This window comes from Agelaius tricolor, unplaced genomic scaffold, assembly GCF_023055355.1.
Source record: "Agelaius tricolor isolate 1412-34295 unplaced genomic scaffold, bAgeTri1.0.p SCAF_1, whole genome shotgun sequence".
Classification (NCBI taxonomy): domain Eukaryota; kingdom Metazoa; phylum Chordata; class Aves; order Passeriformes; family Icteridae; genus Agelaius; species Agelaius tricolor.
Genome location: NW_027269261.1, coordinates 30,022,309 through 30,039,984, shown reverse-complemented (window position 1 = coordinate 30,039,984; position 17,676 = coordinate 30,022,309). Strand labels below are relative to the sequence as shown.

At 34.0% G+C, this 17,676-nt stretch overlaps 1 protein-coding gene across 6 annotated transcripts in view; it reads right to left on the bottom strand.

Annotated features, from left to right (window-relative positions):
• The window catches only part of KIF6 (kinesin family member 6), a 160,356-nt gene that overhangs the window by 133,272 nt on the left and 9,408 nt on the right, over positions 1-17,676 (bottom strand). For all 6 annotated transcript variants that reach the window (XR_011679349.1, XM_071428240.1, XM_071428261.1 and 3 more), the window contains exons 4-6: positions 11,706-11,853; positions 9,027-9,136; positions 327-456 (exon numbers count right to left, since the gene is read on the bottom strand). Coding sequence is in view for 5 of the 6 variants with exons in the window: in XM_071428240.1 (XP_071284341.1) it covers positions 327-456; positions 9,027-9,136; positions 11,706-11,853 (388 nt within the window). In the remaining variant the exon portion in view is untranslated. The remainder of the gene's footprint in view (positions 1-326; positions 457-9,026; positions 9,137-11,705; positions 11,854-17,676) is intronic.

Here is a 17,676-nt window from a genome sequence, read left to right as displayed (position 1 = left end):
CAAGGACATATTTTCTTATCTTTACATGTCTGTGTATGTTGATACATGCCAAATTCAAAAGTAAGTCTATAGTTTACAAGAATTTCTGTATTCTACTTTGAATTTCAGTGAGTTATGAATTCAAGAGCCACCAATAAGATCCACTATAGAACACTATCACCAGAGAAATGCTTATTTAATTTCACTGTGGAAATACACTCAAAAAGAGAATAATAATTTACGTCCAAGGACTTCTAAAATATACGTTGTATTTGAGAGAGGAGGAGAGATGCTTTTGACCATTTTAATTTTGGTGGTGTTAAGAAGATTGGAGCAGCAAATCTCACCTCAGCAATCATTCTGTTGGTGTCCCCCAAGAAGAGTAGGTTTAAGGCTTCCTCTTCATTAGTTGCTTGCTGAAGAGACAAGTTTTTCAGATGAATGTTTTGATCGGAGTCTTCCATTATTGTCACTTTTCTACATGCAAAATAAAAACAGCAGTGAAAACTAGAGTTTTAATGCAATTTTGTTTCATACTTTAATTCTGATCACACCTAAAGGTGAAATCTAAAACCCAAGTCAAATCATAATGAAAGAACATGAAAAATAAATGATACACATTAAAGGAAATGTTGATTTCTTTTTTTACTGTCATCTCCTTTTTATTCCTTTATTATGAAACTTCACATAGAAAAGGAATATAAGAAAACTGTACATTTTAGAGAAAGCTTTGGTATTTTTGTTTATTGAGATATTAAGATTTCAAAAGTAAGAGATTAGATGATTCATCACAAACAAATAACATGTAAGGGTTTGTTTGCTATTACCAAGTACAGATGATACATAAAGCATACCATTATTTTGACATACAAATATAAATGGAATACTTCAGAATCAACACATCTGTAGTCAACATGTTTCTAATAACTTTAGAAAAATTTGTCAAGACTATTTCTTTTTCATTTTTATTAAATGGTAGTAACTACAACTGTAAATTATCCCCTCCTTAAATTAAAAGCAAGCTAACAATGATTTTATTTATTCCCCCTGTTAGAAATGTTCTTAGTTACATATTTATAAGAGTGAAGCTGCCAGAAAGGAATTGGATACAAGGATATGGCAAAAGCTCCTAAAGAGCTGCTAAATATTACTGAAAATCCTTTTCACTTCTTTGAATAGTCCTTCAACATAAGATTTCTTTTTCTTTTGAAATGGTTAATGAGAGTCAAACCTTAGTGCCATTACTGAGAAGACATTAGTGTCTCCTCAACTGGGACATTCTATAGTACCCAACATGGAGGCCAAGTAGTTGCCTCGCAGGATTTGGAAAACTCACAGAAGAATCTGTTAAAACAGAAGTACTCTAAATATGAAGATAAACAACATGTCTTTCAGAGTGAATTACATGTTCTGATACAATTTAAAACAAATTAGAGCATTTTTAAAAGTTGAGAGTTGTTTTTATTTAAACTAAAACTTTATTTTCTGTCTAAGTATAGATAATATTTTCTATCTATACATATACACCTATATGTATACGTATATGTATATAAATATTTTTCGTGTTCAAGATAAACCACAAGAGGGAGTATGGGGCTTGAGTTTTTATCAGTAGGTAGTTCTTGCAGGTAAATTACTCCAAGTTGCTTCAAAACCAGAGAGATTGGGTTTTGTTCTGCTTTACTTTCCTTTCCCCCCACCCCACCTCAAACTGAGAATGAAATCAAGCATCAAAGCAGCATTCCATAGTATTACTCTTAGACACTGTGGGAGTGGTTCACAGTCTGATAGTCAAAACATTCAAATGAATATAGAGAAATAATTTAAACACATTGCAATGCACTCAACTCTTTTCAAGAAAAATTGCACGTAAAATACAAACAAATATTCTTTGGTAATCATAACAATTGCTCTTCCAAGTATGATTGCCTCCTACTGTTAGCCTTATTTTTGTGTGGTGGTATAAGACATTTCTCATTTATTCACAAAATTCAGCTTCCCCATTCAAAACATAAACCCCAAAGTATAAGTCTGGCCTTGCATATCAAACTTTTGATAATGTCAGATTGCATTCTGTGTGCATCTGCATGTGCATCACACACTAAAGCCAGAGCAATTCTGATTGCAGTATATTCTTATTAACTTGTGCCCTTTCCTGCATCAACTCAGCTCCCACCAATGCAGGAGAGCCTTGCACACTGAATGCTTTCATTTATTAAATTCTTGTTACTAGCAAATATTGACTTAAATCTTCCTTTGATTAATTAATACTATCTCATTAATTTGTGTACTAAAAATAATAATAAAAATCCCCTTAATATATTTTGAATGTAATATGAATGACCTTTTAAAAAGTCAAGCTTCCTATTATTATATCTTTCTCTAGGGCTTAGAATTGAAGAAATATAAAATAATCTTAAAAAAATTTATGAACATTTAAGAATTGATCATAGTGATGAAAACAAACAGCATATGAAGATACACAAGTCCTATGCAAATACATGAACAGGATATAGTGATACTATGTCATTGTGAGGAGACTATAGGACCACAATTAAATTTAGGATCAAGTTAAAAGAGAAAAGCAACAAGTATGCATCTTCTATTCTGTTCAGAAGAACAGAATAAACTAATGGATACAAATAGGTAATGTTTCTTATAACTGCAAAGGACTTTAGTTTTTAGGAAAGAATTGTCAGGATAATCATCTTATGTATCATCCCAAAAAGATAATCTTTCAAAAGATCATGAATACCACATGAATACCTGAACACCACAACAGAGGACAAAGTCAATGCTTATTCAAGATGCAAGGTCACAAAGTTATTCAGCTACTACCACCACAACAGCACACAGATTTGATTTTCTACCTGTCCTGGGCTGACTATATGTTGCTTTTATCCCCAGTCATATGTTCTGCTTATGCTGAATAATAAGTTCCGCAACTTTAAGACTTGTTTCAAGAGTGAAGTGGGGAGTGAAGAAGTGTGGAGTTTTGTTTTCAGAAAACTGCACTCACTCCTCTACATTCCTCCTCCTGGACTGTTTTTTCTGCAGATGGATAGACAACAAGCCAGAGCTCTCCTTGGCTTTTAGTTACTTTTAGCTAGCTGAGGCAAAGAAGTTCCCTGAACTTTTTTTTTCCTTTTCTTTGGACCTGTTTAAACCTGCTCTGGACCGAACACCCAGAAGAGTACTGGCAGCTCGCACCTGTGGTCCACCAGGCCAGGCCTGGGCCACGGCCTTTCCAGCACTGGACAGACTGATAAGAGACAATGAGTTGAGCTACAGCCCATGAAGGGGACTTCCTGAATTTGTCATCTCTTTTGGAGCAGCAAGAGGTTTTATTGCTTAATATTCTTTAGGTTTTATTGTTCAATAAACAGTTTTATCCACTTTTCTCCAAGGAGGTATTTTTCCCAAACCAGTTGGGGGGAGAAGGTGATTGAATCTGCTTTCTAGAGGAACCCCTTTGGGGGTTCTCTCCTGAATTTGCCCTGAACCAGGACACCATCCAAGTAGAGATTTAGAGCATAATCTCCCTTGTGAGACATGGCAGAACTGTGAGATGAGTAAGGGCTCAGGCAGACTGCTTGCTTGACACATCATATTGTGATAGGAAATCCTTCCCACTGTCTCCAATGAATTCTGTTTTGAGACAACAAAAACACAGTTTGGCTGTTCTGGATGTTATGGACATGACTGGAGACTTACATATTTAGGGGTTAATGATTCATGTAACAGTGAACCTGAGCAGGCACAGCCTGCAAGGTGCTGCACATGCAGTGGGGCATTCAGGCCCAAGTTGTGCTGCACAGATCCCTTGGCTGCCAAATAAATTCACTGAGTTCTCAGGAGAACACCTTCTAAGAATGAAGCTGTTTTCTTGTAAGAAAATCATACAAAGGCTCAAAAGAGCAAAAGGGAGACCTTCTCTGCATGGCTGGGATCTGTACTGCTCCTGTGCAGTGTGCCATGGGGAAATCATTCAGGCTCTGTCCAACGCTGCATGGATGCAGGGCACCCAGCATGTGATGGGATTTGCAAGATTTGCCTCCTGTCTTCCTCCTCTTATTCTGTTTTACCAAAGCAGTTACCCTATCAAGCTATTTGTTGCTAAACCTTTCTCACTGACATCTGGAAAAAGCTGGGCACTCTCTCACCCCCACCCCACCATGTAGAACAAGGAATTAAAACTGAACCAATGAGATCAGTGATTCATGTAAGAACAAAACATACAAAATCTGTTAGAATTTGTAGGCAACTTAAATAATGTCACTCACAAAAAAAAAATTGTTAAATTTTGACATTTGCTCAAATGTTTGCAGAAAAGTTACCTTAAAAAAGCTTCACTGGACTTTATACTCTTTTTCAGGAAACAAATCAACATAAAACATGGATGTGAATAACCAATATATCTTGGATGCTGAAGTTATTGGATGCATTTTAAGTGTAATTTGTTTGAACTGTAATTTAAAAAAAAATCAGTCTTCAAAGAAATTATTCAAAACAGTTTTTAGCTGTCTCCTTATTAAAGTCTAGCCTCACAAAACTTTGTATTCTCTTAACCTTTGCTATTCAGTAGTAACACAATGAGCACTCTTAATTTTGAAAGAATTTATTTCATATAAAAAAGTGAACTAGTAATATTATTAGCCTTAGAAGTATTAAAATAGTGATAATTCTCAGAACACTGGAAATATATTCTTGTAGGTTTATGGTTGGTGGTCAGTTTCCAAATTACAGACTTGGTACAGCCATTAAAAGGGGCTGACATTAACACTGTTGAGACTGGAGGAGAAAATTAGGTTTATTTGCATAAAAAAATCAGACCGAATAAAATATGTTTCCTATATGTTTAAGATTATTCCTTTAGCCTTATTTTATTTTTATCCTTCTTTGTTAAGGAAGGCAGGAGTTATTTTAGTAGTTGCTTTAGCTTTCCATGCCAGCACTTTGATTACTCTTAAAGCCCTTGGAGGGCAGTAGAGAAACAGAAGAGTACAAACTCATTAGAGGTAATTCACCAATATGCAGTAACAGGTTTTGTTTCAAAGGGAAATTATTTCACACTGACCCCATGGAACATAACAGTTCTGCATGTTACTAACATATATTGATATAGACATCATTGCTGATGTTTGAAGTTAATTGGCTCTGAGCTTAAAGCGTGGTTTCCTTAAAGTAAGACTGCATCATACTAAAAATTAAACACTTCCCTCTCAAAGAGGACTTTAAAGAATCTTCACACAAAATGGGGAATCCCTTTTGATGACTTGAAATTTAGATTCTATTTTCCCCTGGCCACATCACTGTGGAGTAATGGTTGTCTGAGCTCCCTGACAAGTACCTCCTCAATTACTGCAGATTAGATTATTATTCTAAGGCAAAACAGCAGTAATTGTAGTTAGCCCTCATATGCCAGCAGAGAGGTAAAGCAGTAACTTACTGCTTACCTACGAATTAATCTAGTCATTCTTGACTAATGGTTCTATAACTTCAGTTTCTACATTTGTGCTATACATGATGTCAAAAAATTCCTTACTTCTGGATAAATAAGAACACATTAGGAAGAACTTTTCTGATAGGTCATAATTAAAGTGAAATTCAGTAACATTTGGTCACATATATACTAGAACCAAGAACCTGTTGGAGATAAAAGGCTCACTCATAAATGCACAGCAAATTAAGAGCTTTAGAAAAGTATTCCTAATTTGAACACTCCTGCAAAACATAAGGTGGCAGTAAGTACTTAAATAGTCTTCTACCAGTTTTGTTTTACAGCAATTATTTCATACCTTTATGTGTTGAAAACAATCATAATGTCCTTGTAGAAACATGGAATTCTCTACAGCTACAAACAGAATTAGATTGTCAATATTAAATTCAATTTCTTCATAGTTCTGTGCAGGAATCTGTATATGCATACATATATGTGTAGCTATATGGCCCATATTCATGCATTTCTCAGGAATTTATTTACAGAAAAATAGTGGTTTTTGTGAGACCCTCCTCCTTCCTCATCTGGCAGACTCAGATGAAATGAGTAAGCAGTGCTAAGATGAAAATCTCATAGTCTACAGAACACACAAAGTAGGGCTACACACAAAACCTTGACTTCAGGAGCTGAGATTCCAAGTCTAATCATGTAATGTTTAAATATAATGGACAATTTAAAAAATGTGTATTATTCCTTTTGCCTTAAGCATCAAATACAGTTTCAATGTCTCATTTTTCAAGTACTATCAACAAGTCTGTCATGTATCCACAAGCCTTTCACAACTTCTATCACCTGAATGCAGTCTGTGCTTAGTCCCCACATTGAACATGGTAACATAAAGATAGGAAGAGTTTGCTGGTCAGAAGTACATATTTCAATTTCTCATTGAAATTACATCCCCTTCTTTTGCAAGAATATGGATAGCAATACTATTCCAGAACAATCTGCACATCACATGAAGTTAACGAATGATTTTGCTTATTCTTCTAAAATGACACATTTCTTCAGTACTCCTCCTGTCCATCTTAAATACTTAGGAAAGTATCAGCACTGACTGCCAATATTTGCCCAAGAACATACGGTTTGAAGCTGTAAAAAGCCTTTGGCTTTTTATGGTGCTCAAAGCTTAGATGATCCACTGTGGGGTTGAACAGAAAATTATATATAATATGACACCTTTAATGTACAAAAACCAAATTCTTTTTAATATTCTCATTAAACACAGGCTTTCAAGCAAACTTGAAGTTATTTTGTATTTTGCTTACTGTCACTGAAATATTAAGAGGTTTTAAGCACATAAAATTCTCCAGAAATATATATTAGATGATAAACACCTGATATATTTTAAAATATTATTTACTTATAAGTAACCTCTACTTTATCTTTTAAGTAATTGAAATATAGTTAATCATGCAACCACCTATTCCTGCAACTTTTGCTCCCTTTTTAGATCAGAATGACACTAGAAATTTTAAAGTTTTGAATTCCCAGACTACAATATTAAAAAACAAACAAAACATATTTTATTAATTAAATACTTTTACACATAATAAATGTGACTTATGTAGGTATAGTTTTAGTTTACAGAACATATTTTCTTGATAAACAATGTAGTGGAAATAATGCCCATGTACAGTTAAAACCTTAAAGCACTCAGTAATATTACTCTGTAGAGAAAAATTTATTATCTTACTACAACTCATCCTGCAGTAGTATACACTATGCAAGTTTACAGGTAATTATGACTATCCCAGCATGCTTTATTCCTAATTTACAATCAAATTATCCATCAACTTTTGTGTTTTAAAATAACCTTACACACAACACAGAACTATTCTTTAGTTTAAGTGAATCACTATACATAAGCTTAATTGGAGGATTCTAAAAATCACAATTATTAGGAAATATTTAGTACCTAGTTTTAAAATATGACATTTTCCAGAGCATGTGATCCCAAATATCTGTTTCAAAATTGCAGTTATATTATTAAAATTCAGTTTCTGTGAATTGGATAAATTCAGCCTTATAAAATGTTAAATTGAATGAGTTCAGATAAAATATTTCAAATTACCTAATAAATGAAATTATTACTCTAATAAACGTGAATAACTTGATAGCATTAAATCTAATAAGTAAACATACTATTTACTATTCTGTGTCCATGCAAAAATGGACACAGCACTAAATTATACTATGCAAACTAGCCTCTGACTAAAATTTTGGTCTGAATGCCACAGGAAGCAGATAAATTAGATTATAATCCTAAACTTCATCATGAAAGACACTGTAATGGCACACAGTCTTCATAGCACTGATGTGTCATAAAGCAGTAAGTTCTACTTCCATTTTTCAGGTAAAGAAACTGAAACAACTAGACCAATTCACAGCCCAGTCCCACACTTTGCATTTGTCTGCTGCTTTCCTAATCTCTAGACTAGCTTCTTTCATAAAGATCAATCTTGAAAACTATTTTGTACATACATATCCTAGATACTCCATACTGCATGAAAAAACAAAGCTCCATTTAAACACAAAATGTTGTGCTGCAAGTTTTTAATAAACAGAAAAAGATAAATTTTATTTATTTTGTAATAAATAAAATTTAATAACATGTGAATAACATAATTAGTTATTTCAAAATAAAATTCTATTGATTTTCTTTTATTGTCCCACTGAAAAATTTCAGCATGTTTCCTGCTCTTGTATCAGCAGTGATTTTATTGCTATTTACAAGTGTCTGTTACTATCATGGCGAATGATAAAATCCATGGTGCCCAGCATCATTTCAGGGTACTTGTGAATCCAGTAAACAACTCACTTATTCACACCTAGTTAGTGTTTGCTCAGCTATTTAAAAATAACACAGACTATAAACTATTACCTCAGACTTGGAGACTAGGACTTGGATTTCCTAGAAATTGGACATCTTTAACATCATCAGCTGGAGCATTCATGATCTACAAACCTTTGTTTACTACCTTGCTCCAATCACTAGGTGCTAGTGTCTGATCAATGACTACTATTATAACAACCATCTTTTCTGAAGGAAATATACGATTCTTTGGAGCTACTATTGTGGCCTATTTTCTAGTCGTAACTTACCTTATTTCACAATTGCATATTCTAGAAAAATACTTATCCTTGAAGTAAAAGGCCCAAATAGAAGCAGAGAGATTCTCATTACTGCTGTAAGGAAATACCATCTGTTCCATGTCTCTGCCCCATGCAGTCATACGTGCCATACAAAGAGAGAGGCTGCCATGAGAAAAACAAGTGCACCTTCTTGTCAGTGGCTGCAAGAGATCACTTCTGCATCATAGCAGTGAACACCTACCTTTCAGTAACCTTTCACCTTTGGTTACTCCCTACCCTACACGCAAAATAACAAAACATTTCGGCACTGTTGACAGAATCGTGAAAAAAAAGTATTCTGATTAAATTAACACTGAGATCAGTAGCACAATTTCAAAAAGTCCTTAAACAATGTAATAGGGTATACGAAAATTATTCCTCTTGGTTTTAATGATTTTCTGTATTTATTACTTACGGCAAATCTTCCATTTTGGAGGTCTCATGTCTTGGGTCCAGCAGATCATAACCACATTCATTGTAGATTTCTAAGTAGGAAACATGAGTTGTGTACACTTTACTGCTATCCTGGATAAGAAAAAAAAATAGCGTTATAAACAGAAGTCAGAGGTAGATTAGAAGACAAATTTATTTCTGTGGCTTCTAGGTCACTTTCTCACTTTGTCTCTTTTCATGGGTATGGTGCACATGTTCAATTTCTGATACTTTCATGTTTTGTGTTACCATATATACAAGGACTCAAGAAGAAGAAAGAGGAAAAAAAAAATAAACCCACAAAAGCTCCCAACCAAAATAGAGACACACACAACATTCACTAAAACAAAAATCCCCCACAAAAACCACTATTACCATGAGTTTAGTCTGGGATTTTTAATTGATTCTGTATACTTTAAAAAGTCTGTATATATTTAAACATGCGAGCTGCTTACAGAACTATGCAACATGGCATTTTTCCCTTCTGCACTAAAAAAAGATTTTTTTAAAAAAGGTAAATGCTCATATTGTGGATAGAAAGACTGTGCTTAAAGAAAAAAACAAAGCAAAAGTAAAAACAGCAACAAAAATAAGATTTACTTAATTTAGAAACATCAGTGACATACTGGTTTTCATTCTCTTCATCATAACATTAGAGCACTGCATACGATATGATGTCAGCTGTTCTCTGCAATCACAATTCTTTTGGTAAATTACATTGCCAAAAAGTAATTTAACACAACTGAGTTTTGCCGACAATTTTCCCCTGCCCCAAAGCCAAATCCAAACAACATAAACCTCAAAATAGTGGGCTATGATTTCCAAAATTAAAGAAATAAAAGAGAATAAAAAAAAACAGTCACTTTTTTTTTCAGCAGAACAAACCACTGTGAAAGCACTGATATCACAGTTGAAATGTAATAATTCAATCCACTGCAGGTTTTTTGCAAAATACTTTGAGATGTAACTTGTCACTTTCATTTAATAATTATTTCCTATGTTTTTTTAATTGGTTATGACAGTTCACTATTTCAAGGGACATAATTTAAAAGATATACTACAGATGGATGGAAAAAATGTAGTAAGGAACAGTTCAAACAGGATGCCATGGAAATAGGAGAATTTCTAAATTAAAAGGAAATGTTATTAAAAACAAAGGTTTTGATGTGCTTCTCATTTAGTTCTCCAATTTTGTTTCTTTGGTTTCAAATTGTGCTGTCTTTGTCCAAGTAAGAGCTTAACAAGTCTTGTATTTCATGTCCCTGATTTCACTTTCTCCTGTTTCATCCTACTTAGGGTTAGAAGGCAAATCATTCTTGTCCACTATTTGAGCACCTTCCAAACCATAGTTGTAGGTATAAAGAAATGCAACCGGGGAGAGATATGAAAAGAAAGGTAAGAGGAAAGATAAAACACCAAGAAGAGGCCCTTTAAAATGCACTAAGAAAAAAGATTATATGAAACAATGATCTGGAAGCAGGAAAATTGAAATAGCCCCATAAGTGTAACTAAGTATAACTTTTGTCCAAACCCAGAGTCTGAAATGGGAAACATTCGTATTTCTGTGTTGAGAATCTGACAAACATACTAGTTAATTCTCATCTAGCTATTTTTCTTTACTACATAATTAATATTAGAAAAGAATGTTGGTGTGTTAACACTGTTGTTGGCAATTCCACGATAAACCTGTTTACTTTCCACTACAAAAGTAATCCATGGAGGTTGTGTGAGTGCAGCAGAAAGTCTAAGACAACATGATCATGTGGGTTTTTTTCATTTCCATTCCTACAATGGCAAGTTTTTGTGCACTTGCCACATGCTGTGTACATTTACCTGCCAAAGCCATACTTCCAAAGAGCCAAAGTAGTTATTCACTTTTGTTAACCCTTACTGAGACAGGGCACGTTAGTGTGACTAAGCCATATACCCTTCTGCAAACAGATTGGTATTCTGTAGTACACAACTGAAAGACTATAAATGTACAGCAGAATGATTTATGTTAATGGCAAATAATATTTAAATTGGCTTAATTAAATAGCTTTGCTAAAATGTGAAGATTAATGAGTCATAGGCCTGGTGGAATAAATGAAGAGACAAAACATAAATTACACCAGACTCCTCTCTTCACTTTCTCCTATAATTATAAAAGTACTGGAATAATTGACTGTGTTGACTCATGTAAGTATTTCAGACACTAAAAGAAAATTAAATTTCTCACAAACATAATAAACATAAAAAAAAAAATCAGTGTGCTTACTCTGGCACATCCTTTCACTTATTGACTCATTTCATCACATAAAAAGTCAAAAATGAAATGCAATGCATGCAATACAAAACCAGAGTGGAGCTGATATAAGTGTTAGACAAGGAGAACAACTTGTGTGACCTGAAGGTATGCTGCACCAACTAAAAATACCCTGGGTTTTACAAAGACAAAAGCCCCCCACAATGATGCCCATAATTTTCAGACTATTGCAATAAACCAGATAGCCAAAACAACTACAAATACATTCTTGCACACAGGAAGTACCGTGTCAAGTTCAATATTTTATTAAGCATTAGTTTTAGGACTTCCACTAATACTTTTATAAAAACAAGCATTAGCAATAGTTAAATATTTGAAACCAGACATTAGAAATTAACAGAAAATAATGTTCCATACCTTCTGCAATTGATCAAAAATATAAGATAAAGTCCTGGGAATGATGCCTCGATCACTGTAACGTTCTGCTCCTCCCGTGATGGTAAAAGTTTTGCCACTGCCTGTCTGACCATATGCAAAGATAGTACCATTGTATCCAGCCAAAACACTATACAATTATATAAAGGAAGATAATTAACATTTAAGGCAGAATATATTGTCCATGATCAACTTTGTATAGAACCAAAATACAACTAACAGTAATTCTAAATTGCATAGCAACTAGCTTTGGTAATACAAGAGTACACTTTAATATTTATACCCTAGATTCTATAGAATTTAAACTATCTAGGATGGAAGGATTTCTTGATGCCTTGACTTAATCCATTATTAGCTGATCATACTTATTACTATTTACACTACCTTTTCATACTTTTTAGTATGGCAGATGATTTTCTGCAAGGATGATATTTAATCTCTTTAAAGACTGTAGATGTCTAGAATTGTGCTATTCATACAGTAGGAGAATCAAGAAATATTTCATATAGAACCTCATTAAATGCAAAAAGAGAAAACTACATTATAGTTAGAAACTCATGTAATGATACTGTTATACCAGGGTCCAGCTTTTATTCTGAGACCATGACTATACTGAATGACCAGACTATGCTTTGAAAAGAGTATGCAGGAGAACATGTGCTTAAATCAGTGTAATAAAATCTTCCTTTACTAAGAAAATGCACAAACACACATCGGTAATAGCAAACTTTTCTGTTATAAATATGACTGTACAAGAAGCTTCGATAGAACAGACAAAATAGCTGTTAATGACATAGCATGAAATGGCATTCAGATTCATCTTTTTCACACTTCTTATTTCTGTTTGCAGAAGTGCCTAATGAAAGTCCAGTTCAAATATCTTTCTTTAATTCACCACTGACTTCCACCACGCCACCATTGACTTCCACCTTATTTGCACTAAACAGTAGATAAGCTTAATCATCTTAAATTTCTGATTGGATTTACTATGCTTAAGGACCTACCCATTTTGTTCAACAAACCGAAAAGTAAAAATTATTCTTGTGCAATTTGTTTAAAGAAGTGATAAATAAACTACAATTTTAATAAATAAAAAGAGGGAAAACAACCCTTGTGTAAGAGGAAAAGAAACATGTATATAGATAGCTGCTGGTCTGGCGCCACAAGAGATGCAACGATTCTCCAACTTATTAAAGTTTATTTAAAGGCTTGGGTAGTTGCCAAATTGCTTATTTTAATCCATTACAGTAGGATGTCAAAGACAAAACCAGAAACATGTTGAAAGGAGCTACAGCGAACATCTGCTCCCAAAATGCACAAAGATGGAATATATATAGATATTAGATTCCAGATGTTACAAATCAAAACAACTACTATGATAAAACACCTCATTCATCTATCTTAGGAATTTCTAGTGCCCACTGTCACAATATCTGAATGCTGACGACAGTAATGAGTTGTCAGAAGGTAGGGGGTATCAACAGAAGTTCAGACATGGCAGATTCAAACCTAGCAAGAGGAAATGATTCCTCAAGTAAATTGTAGTTAAGCTGTGCAACTCTTTGCCATGCCATGTTTTGGACGTTAAAATGTCACACAGACTTCAGCAGAAATTGGACTAAATCACCAAAACATTTTTCTTCAGGGCTACTAATCACAGAGAAATTACAAAGTCACTAAACTACAAATAACTAAAGACTAAGAGGATACATGTAGGAGGAGCTCTACATGCTTACTTTGTTTTGTTCCTCTGAGCATTGTCTGCTAGTCCCTGTCAGAGACAACATAGTGCGCTAGATGGAACCTTGCTCTGATGCTCTATAGTTGCACTTCAGCTCCTACAGATGAGCTCTTTGGCTATTCAGAGCTGGCAACTGGGGCTGTTAAATTTTCTTACTCCTCTTCTTTAAAGGTGTGTCTTGCAATGTGTTAAAAACTAATAAACGTGTGGCTGCAAACTATTAACATGTTTGTATTCTGATTTCTAACCAGTATGGAAAAAGCTGTTGATTAGAATCACCTCACATGTAAACACAGGATAAAATGTCACATACCATATGCTGTCAAAACAGCTGCAAAAGTCAGTGAGTTTTCTTTTTGCTATTTGATTCATATATATTCTTATATTTTCTGCAGTGCATCAGCACAGCTCTGAAAAGTTTTCTGGAAAACCCTGACCGCCCATAAAATGTGAACATATCCATGTCAATAACGCATTCTTCTAAACCAATGTAATTATAGGTTATCTTAATATTGCATTACATAGATGATTTTGATTCCACAGTTATGTTCTTTAAATTCTCGGCCAGAAGTCAACCTTATTTTCTAAATTTATGTGTGAGTAACTAGATGTGTGTGTATAATTATATACAAATAACTGCATCCTGTCCATATTTACAACAGGCATTTCTTTCATTCAGAGTGTATTACAACTACCACCAAGTCAATTAAGGACAGCCTGCTTGAGGTGCTAAGGAAGCCTGTAAGGAAAGAATACAAGCAATAATTCCAGTGAAACTGCTGGCAAAGCCTTCTAAGAGCAACATTCAACTCCATGAGGACAGGATGGAGAGCAAATTCCTTTCTTAGTCTGAGAAGCAAAATACTTTGATAAATAAGAGACAAGGGACTAGGTGTTCAGGCAAGACTGACAAAGGTCCTTTGGCCCAGAAGCAAGCTGTACAGATCTTGCCTCCTGAAAAAAGCAGAGGGGAAGATGCAGTGAAAATGAACAGCCTCTACTGCATTGGCTTGTGGAGAGAACATTAAATTTATGAACTACACAAAAGTTAAAAGTTTGTGCATACATATATACTTATGAAAAAACATATTTCAAAACTGAAGAGATATAACTACCACTCTAAGTATAATAGCATGAATATTAGTCAGTATCAATTTTGAAGGCCCATATGTGATAACATGGATTAAGTAAAAAATCCAGTTTTGATGTGTCTTATTCACACTTATTTTAAGTAACTTCATTTGGAATCAATGTCCATACAGGATGTTTTAGCAATGAGCCTTGTGGACAACATAGGAAATAGTTGTTGGAGACACACTTGGCTCTTTTTCACTTCTAAGTACTTCAAGGAAAAAAATTCCAACCAAAACTCCATCAATCTATTTTTAGGTCATTTTCCCAACGAGTTTAACACTGAAAGGGTAACTATATTTAGATGGACCAATACCAAAACAATCAATACATCAATACCTACTTACTAAATACTCAGGAAGTTGAAGATTTGTATCTAGTATTTTTGACCCAAGATGCACAACTCCCTCAGGAAAATAAAAAGCTCAAAAACTTTCATAAACTGTTAGCCACCCATAAAATGCTGTTTAAGAAAACAACATCAAACTGTACTGCATAATTACCCTTGGCAAACTGATGGGTCCCTCAGATGCTAGGGAGGGATATACATATGGTCTCTTTCATCCTGAAATATAACTGCAGCAGGTACCAAAAAAGTTGGCAACATCCATTATAACAAGAAAAGAGCAGAGCATATCTTCTAAAGCATCCACCAAAGGAATCCTCAAAGATGCTCACTTGCAAATTAAGGCTGTCCCCAACAGTGGAAGTGATTCTTTACTAGGAAAGATTGGTAGAGAATCAGCAGCTTTTTTCTGCCTTTTCAGTAAAACCTACTTTGCAAGATGTCAGTTCCCACAAAGTCTGCATTTTTACTCTTTGAGTATCTGAACAAAAGTCCCAAATTTTTGTTAAATTCAGGATTTGAAACTACACAGGTTCACATGTATAGTGATGGTAGTCATGTGAGGACTTAAAAATATGCATAAATAAATATCATACACTAAAAGTGTATTTTCAGTCATGCACCCTTGGTGTTATCACAATACCTAGATTTTTTTTTTCCCCTCTCTGAAGGATGAATTTTGGCATGGTTAAGAAGACATTTTGTTGAATAAGTAGTCTCTATACTGCTTTAAACAAAACATATTAAAGACCCATAATCCAAGGAGAAGCTTTGCAGAAAAGATCTTTCATGCATTTATACAATATTGTAGAACACCCTGTTCAGAAGTTCATGGACAACTTCCAGACAGATTAGCCAAAACACTGTTGGAGAAATCTGTCTCCAGCATATTTTACCAAAGTTGTGATTACCAGAGCTACTGGAGGGTCTTACTTTTTTATCAATACCAAGAGAGACCTAAAAGCACCTACTACAGAGAAAAAAACCCTTTAAAATACAACGCTCAAAATCTTCCCTAAAATTGTATGCTTGTTTCATTCTATTACAGAATTGAGAGGGATCATTTTCATTATTCACTAAAACATGCAGGCATATATTTGTAACACTTTGTGATAGACTTACTCTCTACGAGAAAAGAATAATATATATTAAAGTCAGTTTCTAACAAGTCGTTGATTTGGCTTTGCTTGTACTGCTTATAACCACATATTCCATGTTTCTATCTGGAAAACATGGACAAATGAAATATGTCAAGGAAAACTTAATTTGCCACATGCATGAGCAGTAAGTCTGATTTGTTCAAGTTCATACCTGTGGACAATAAGATGCATTGAATGGGGACAAATCTCATTGACCTGAATTTCTGCATATAAGGAAATCTCAAAGAAACCTGGCAAAGACTTCAAGTTCTGTTAAGCTAAGATTTCCACAAAAACCATTACACTTCAGGGAAAACATGGACACGCAACAGGTCTGAAAAAAGTTGCATTTCAATCTTATTTGATATACTGAGCTGTCTTCATGGCTTATTAATGTGTGGAAGATCTGTTTCATGACTGTCAAGAAAGGCCCCAAAAAGTCAGTTGCCAATTCAAAGAAACAAATAGAAGATCAATATTTTAGATTTAACTCATGATATCAGAATATCAGGTTTTCCAGATTTTGTAGCATAAATTATAATTACATCAACACTTGGTAAATACACATTTTAAAATTGAATATTTTTGTGTTTCAGTGAAAATACACGTGGTCAAGTCATATGAAGCTTCACATGTTAAAAAACTGAATGTAAGAAAAAAAATAATGTTTGATATGCTATAAATGTACATCTATGTAACCATATCTACATAAGTTTTCTGCATCTTGAGGTGAGTGGGATGATAAATGTTAGTCTTGTCTTTTTGATCACTGTAAGAAAAATTGATTTAAAGCAAAATATTGAAGAAATATCATGATTGTTTGACAAGTATTACAAACTCAAGAAGTATTTATGCAATAAGAAAGTCTCCTTAGAAAAGTTAATATCATTGAACAACACAAAACTGTGCAAAAAGATTTTGCATGGTGGAAAACAGAATAAGAGAGTGCATGGGAAAAAAGCAAATAACAGCATAAATTGCAGTCAAGCAACTCCCAAAGTATGAATAATTATTGTTTATTACATGCCTAAATCTTCTTTATTCTTTTATTCTGCATTATAATTTATCATCAAATTATATGTTCTCTTCAAGATGATTATAATTCAGAAAAGGATTAGATCTGTTCTTACATTTTACCCAAAGAATTGAATGCTTCTTTTCTGATCAAGCACTGAAAACTTAGTGTTGGTTTCTAGCAACACAAAAGCTTGTGCTTCACCTTACAGAGCTAAACAGCAACAACTTGAAACAAAAAGAAAGCATTGAATATATTCTCTATGTTGCCTAGATTTAAATGACACCTTCTCCAAGCAAAAGGTGCTTTGTGCACACAGCCAACTAAGGAGGTTGATTTGATACCACTGCTAAATAAACCAAATCATATATTATGGCAGCAACATGATGGGTTAAATTAAAAATGTTCAAGTTTTACCTCCAGCTATGACACAGACTACTAAAAAATATCCCCCAACAGCAGTGTTTGAGACAGGAATTTCAGTACTCCTAGTATTTTTTCTAACCAGAATACTAAGGGATACTTTCCCTCAACTGGGAAAGAATTCTCTACCTGGAAAGTATTAAGATCATGATCCACAG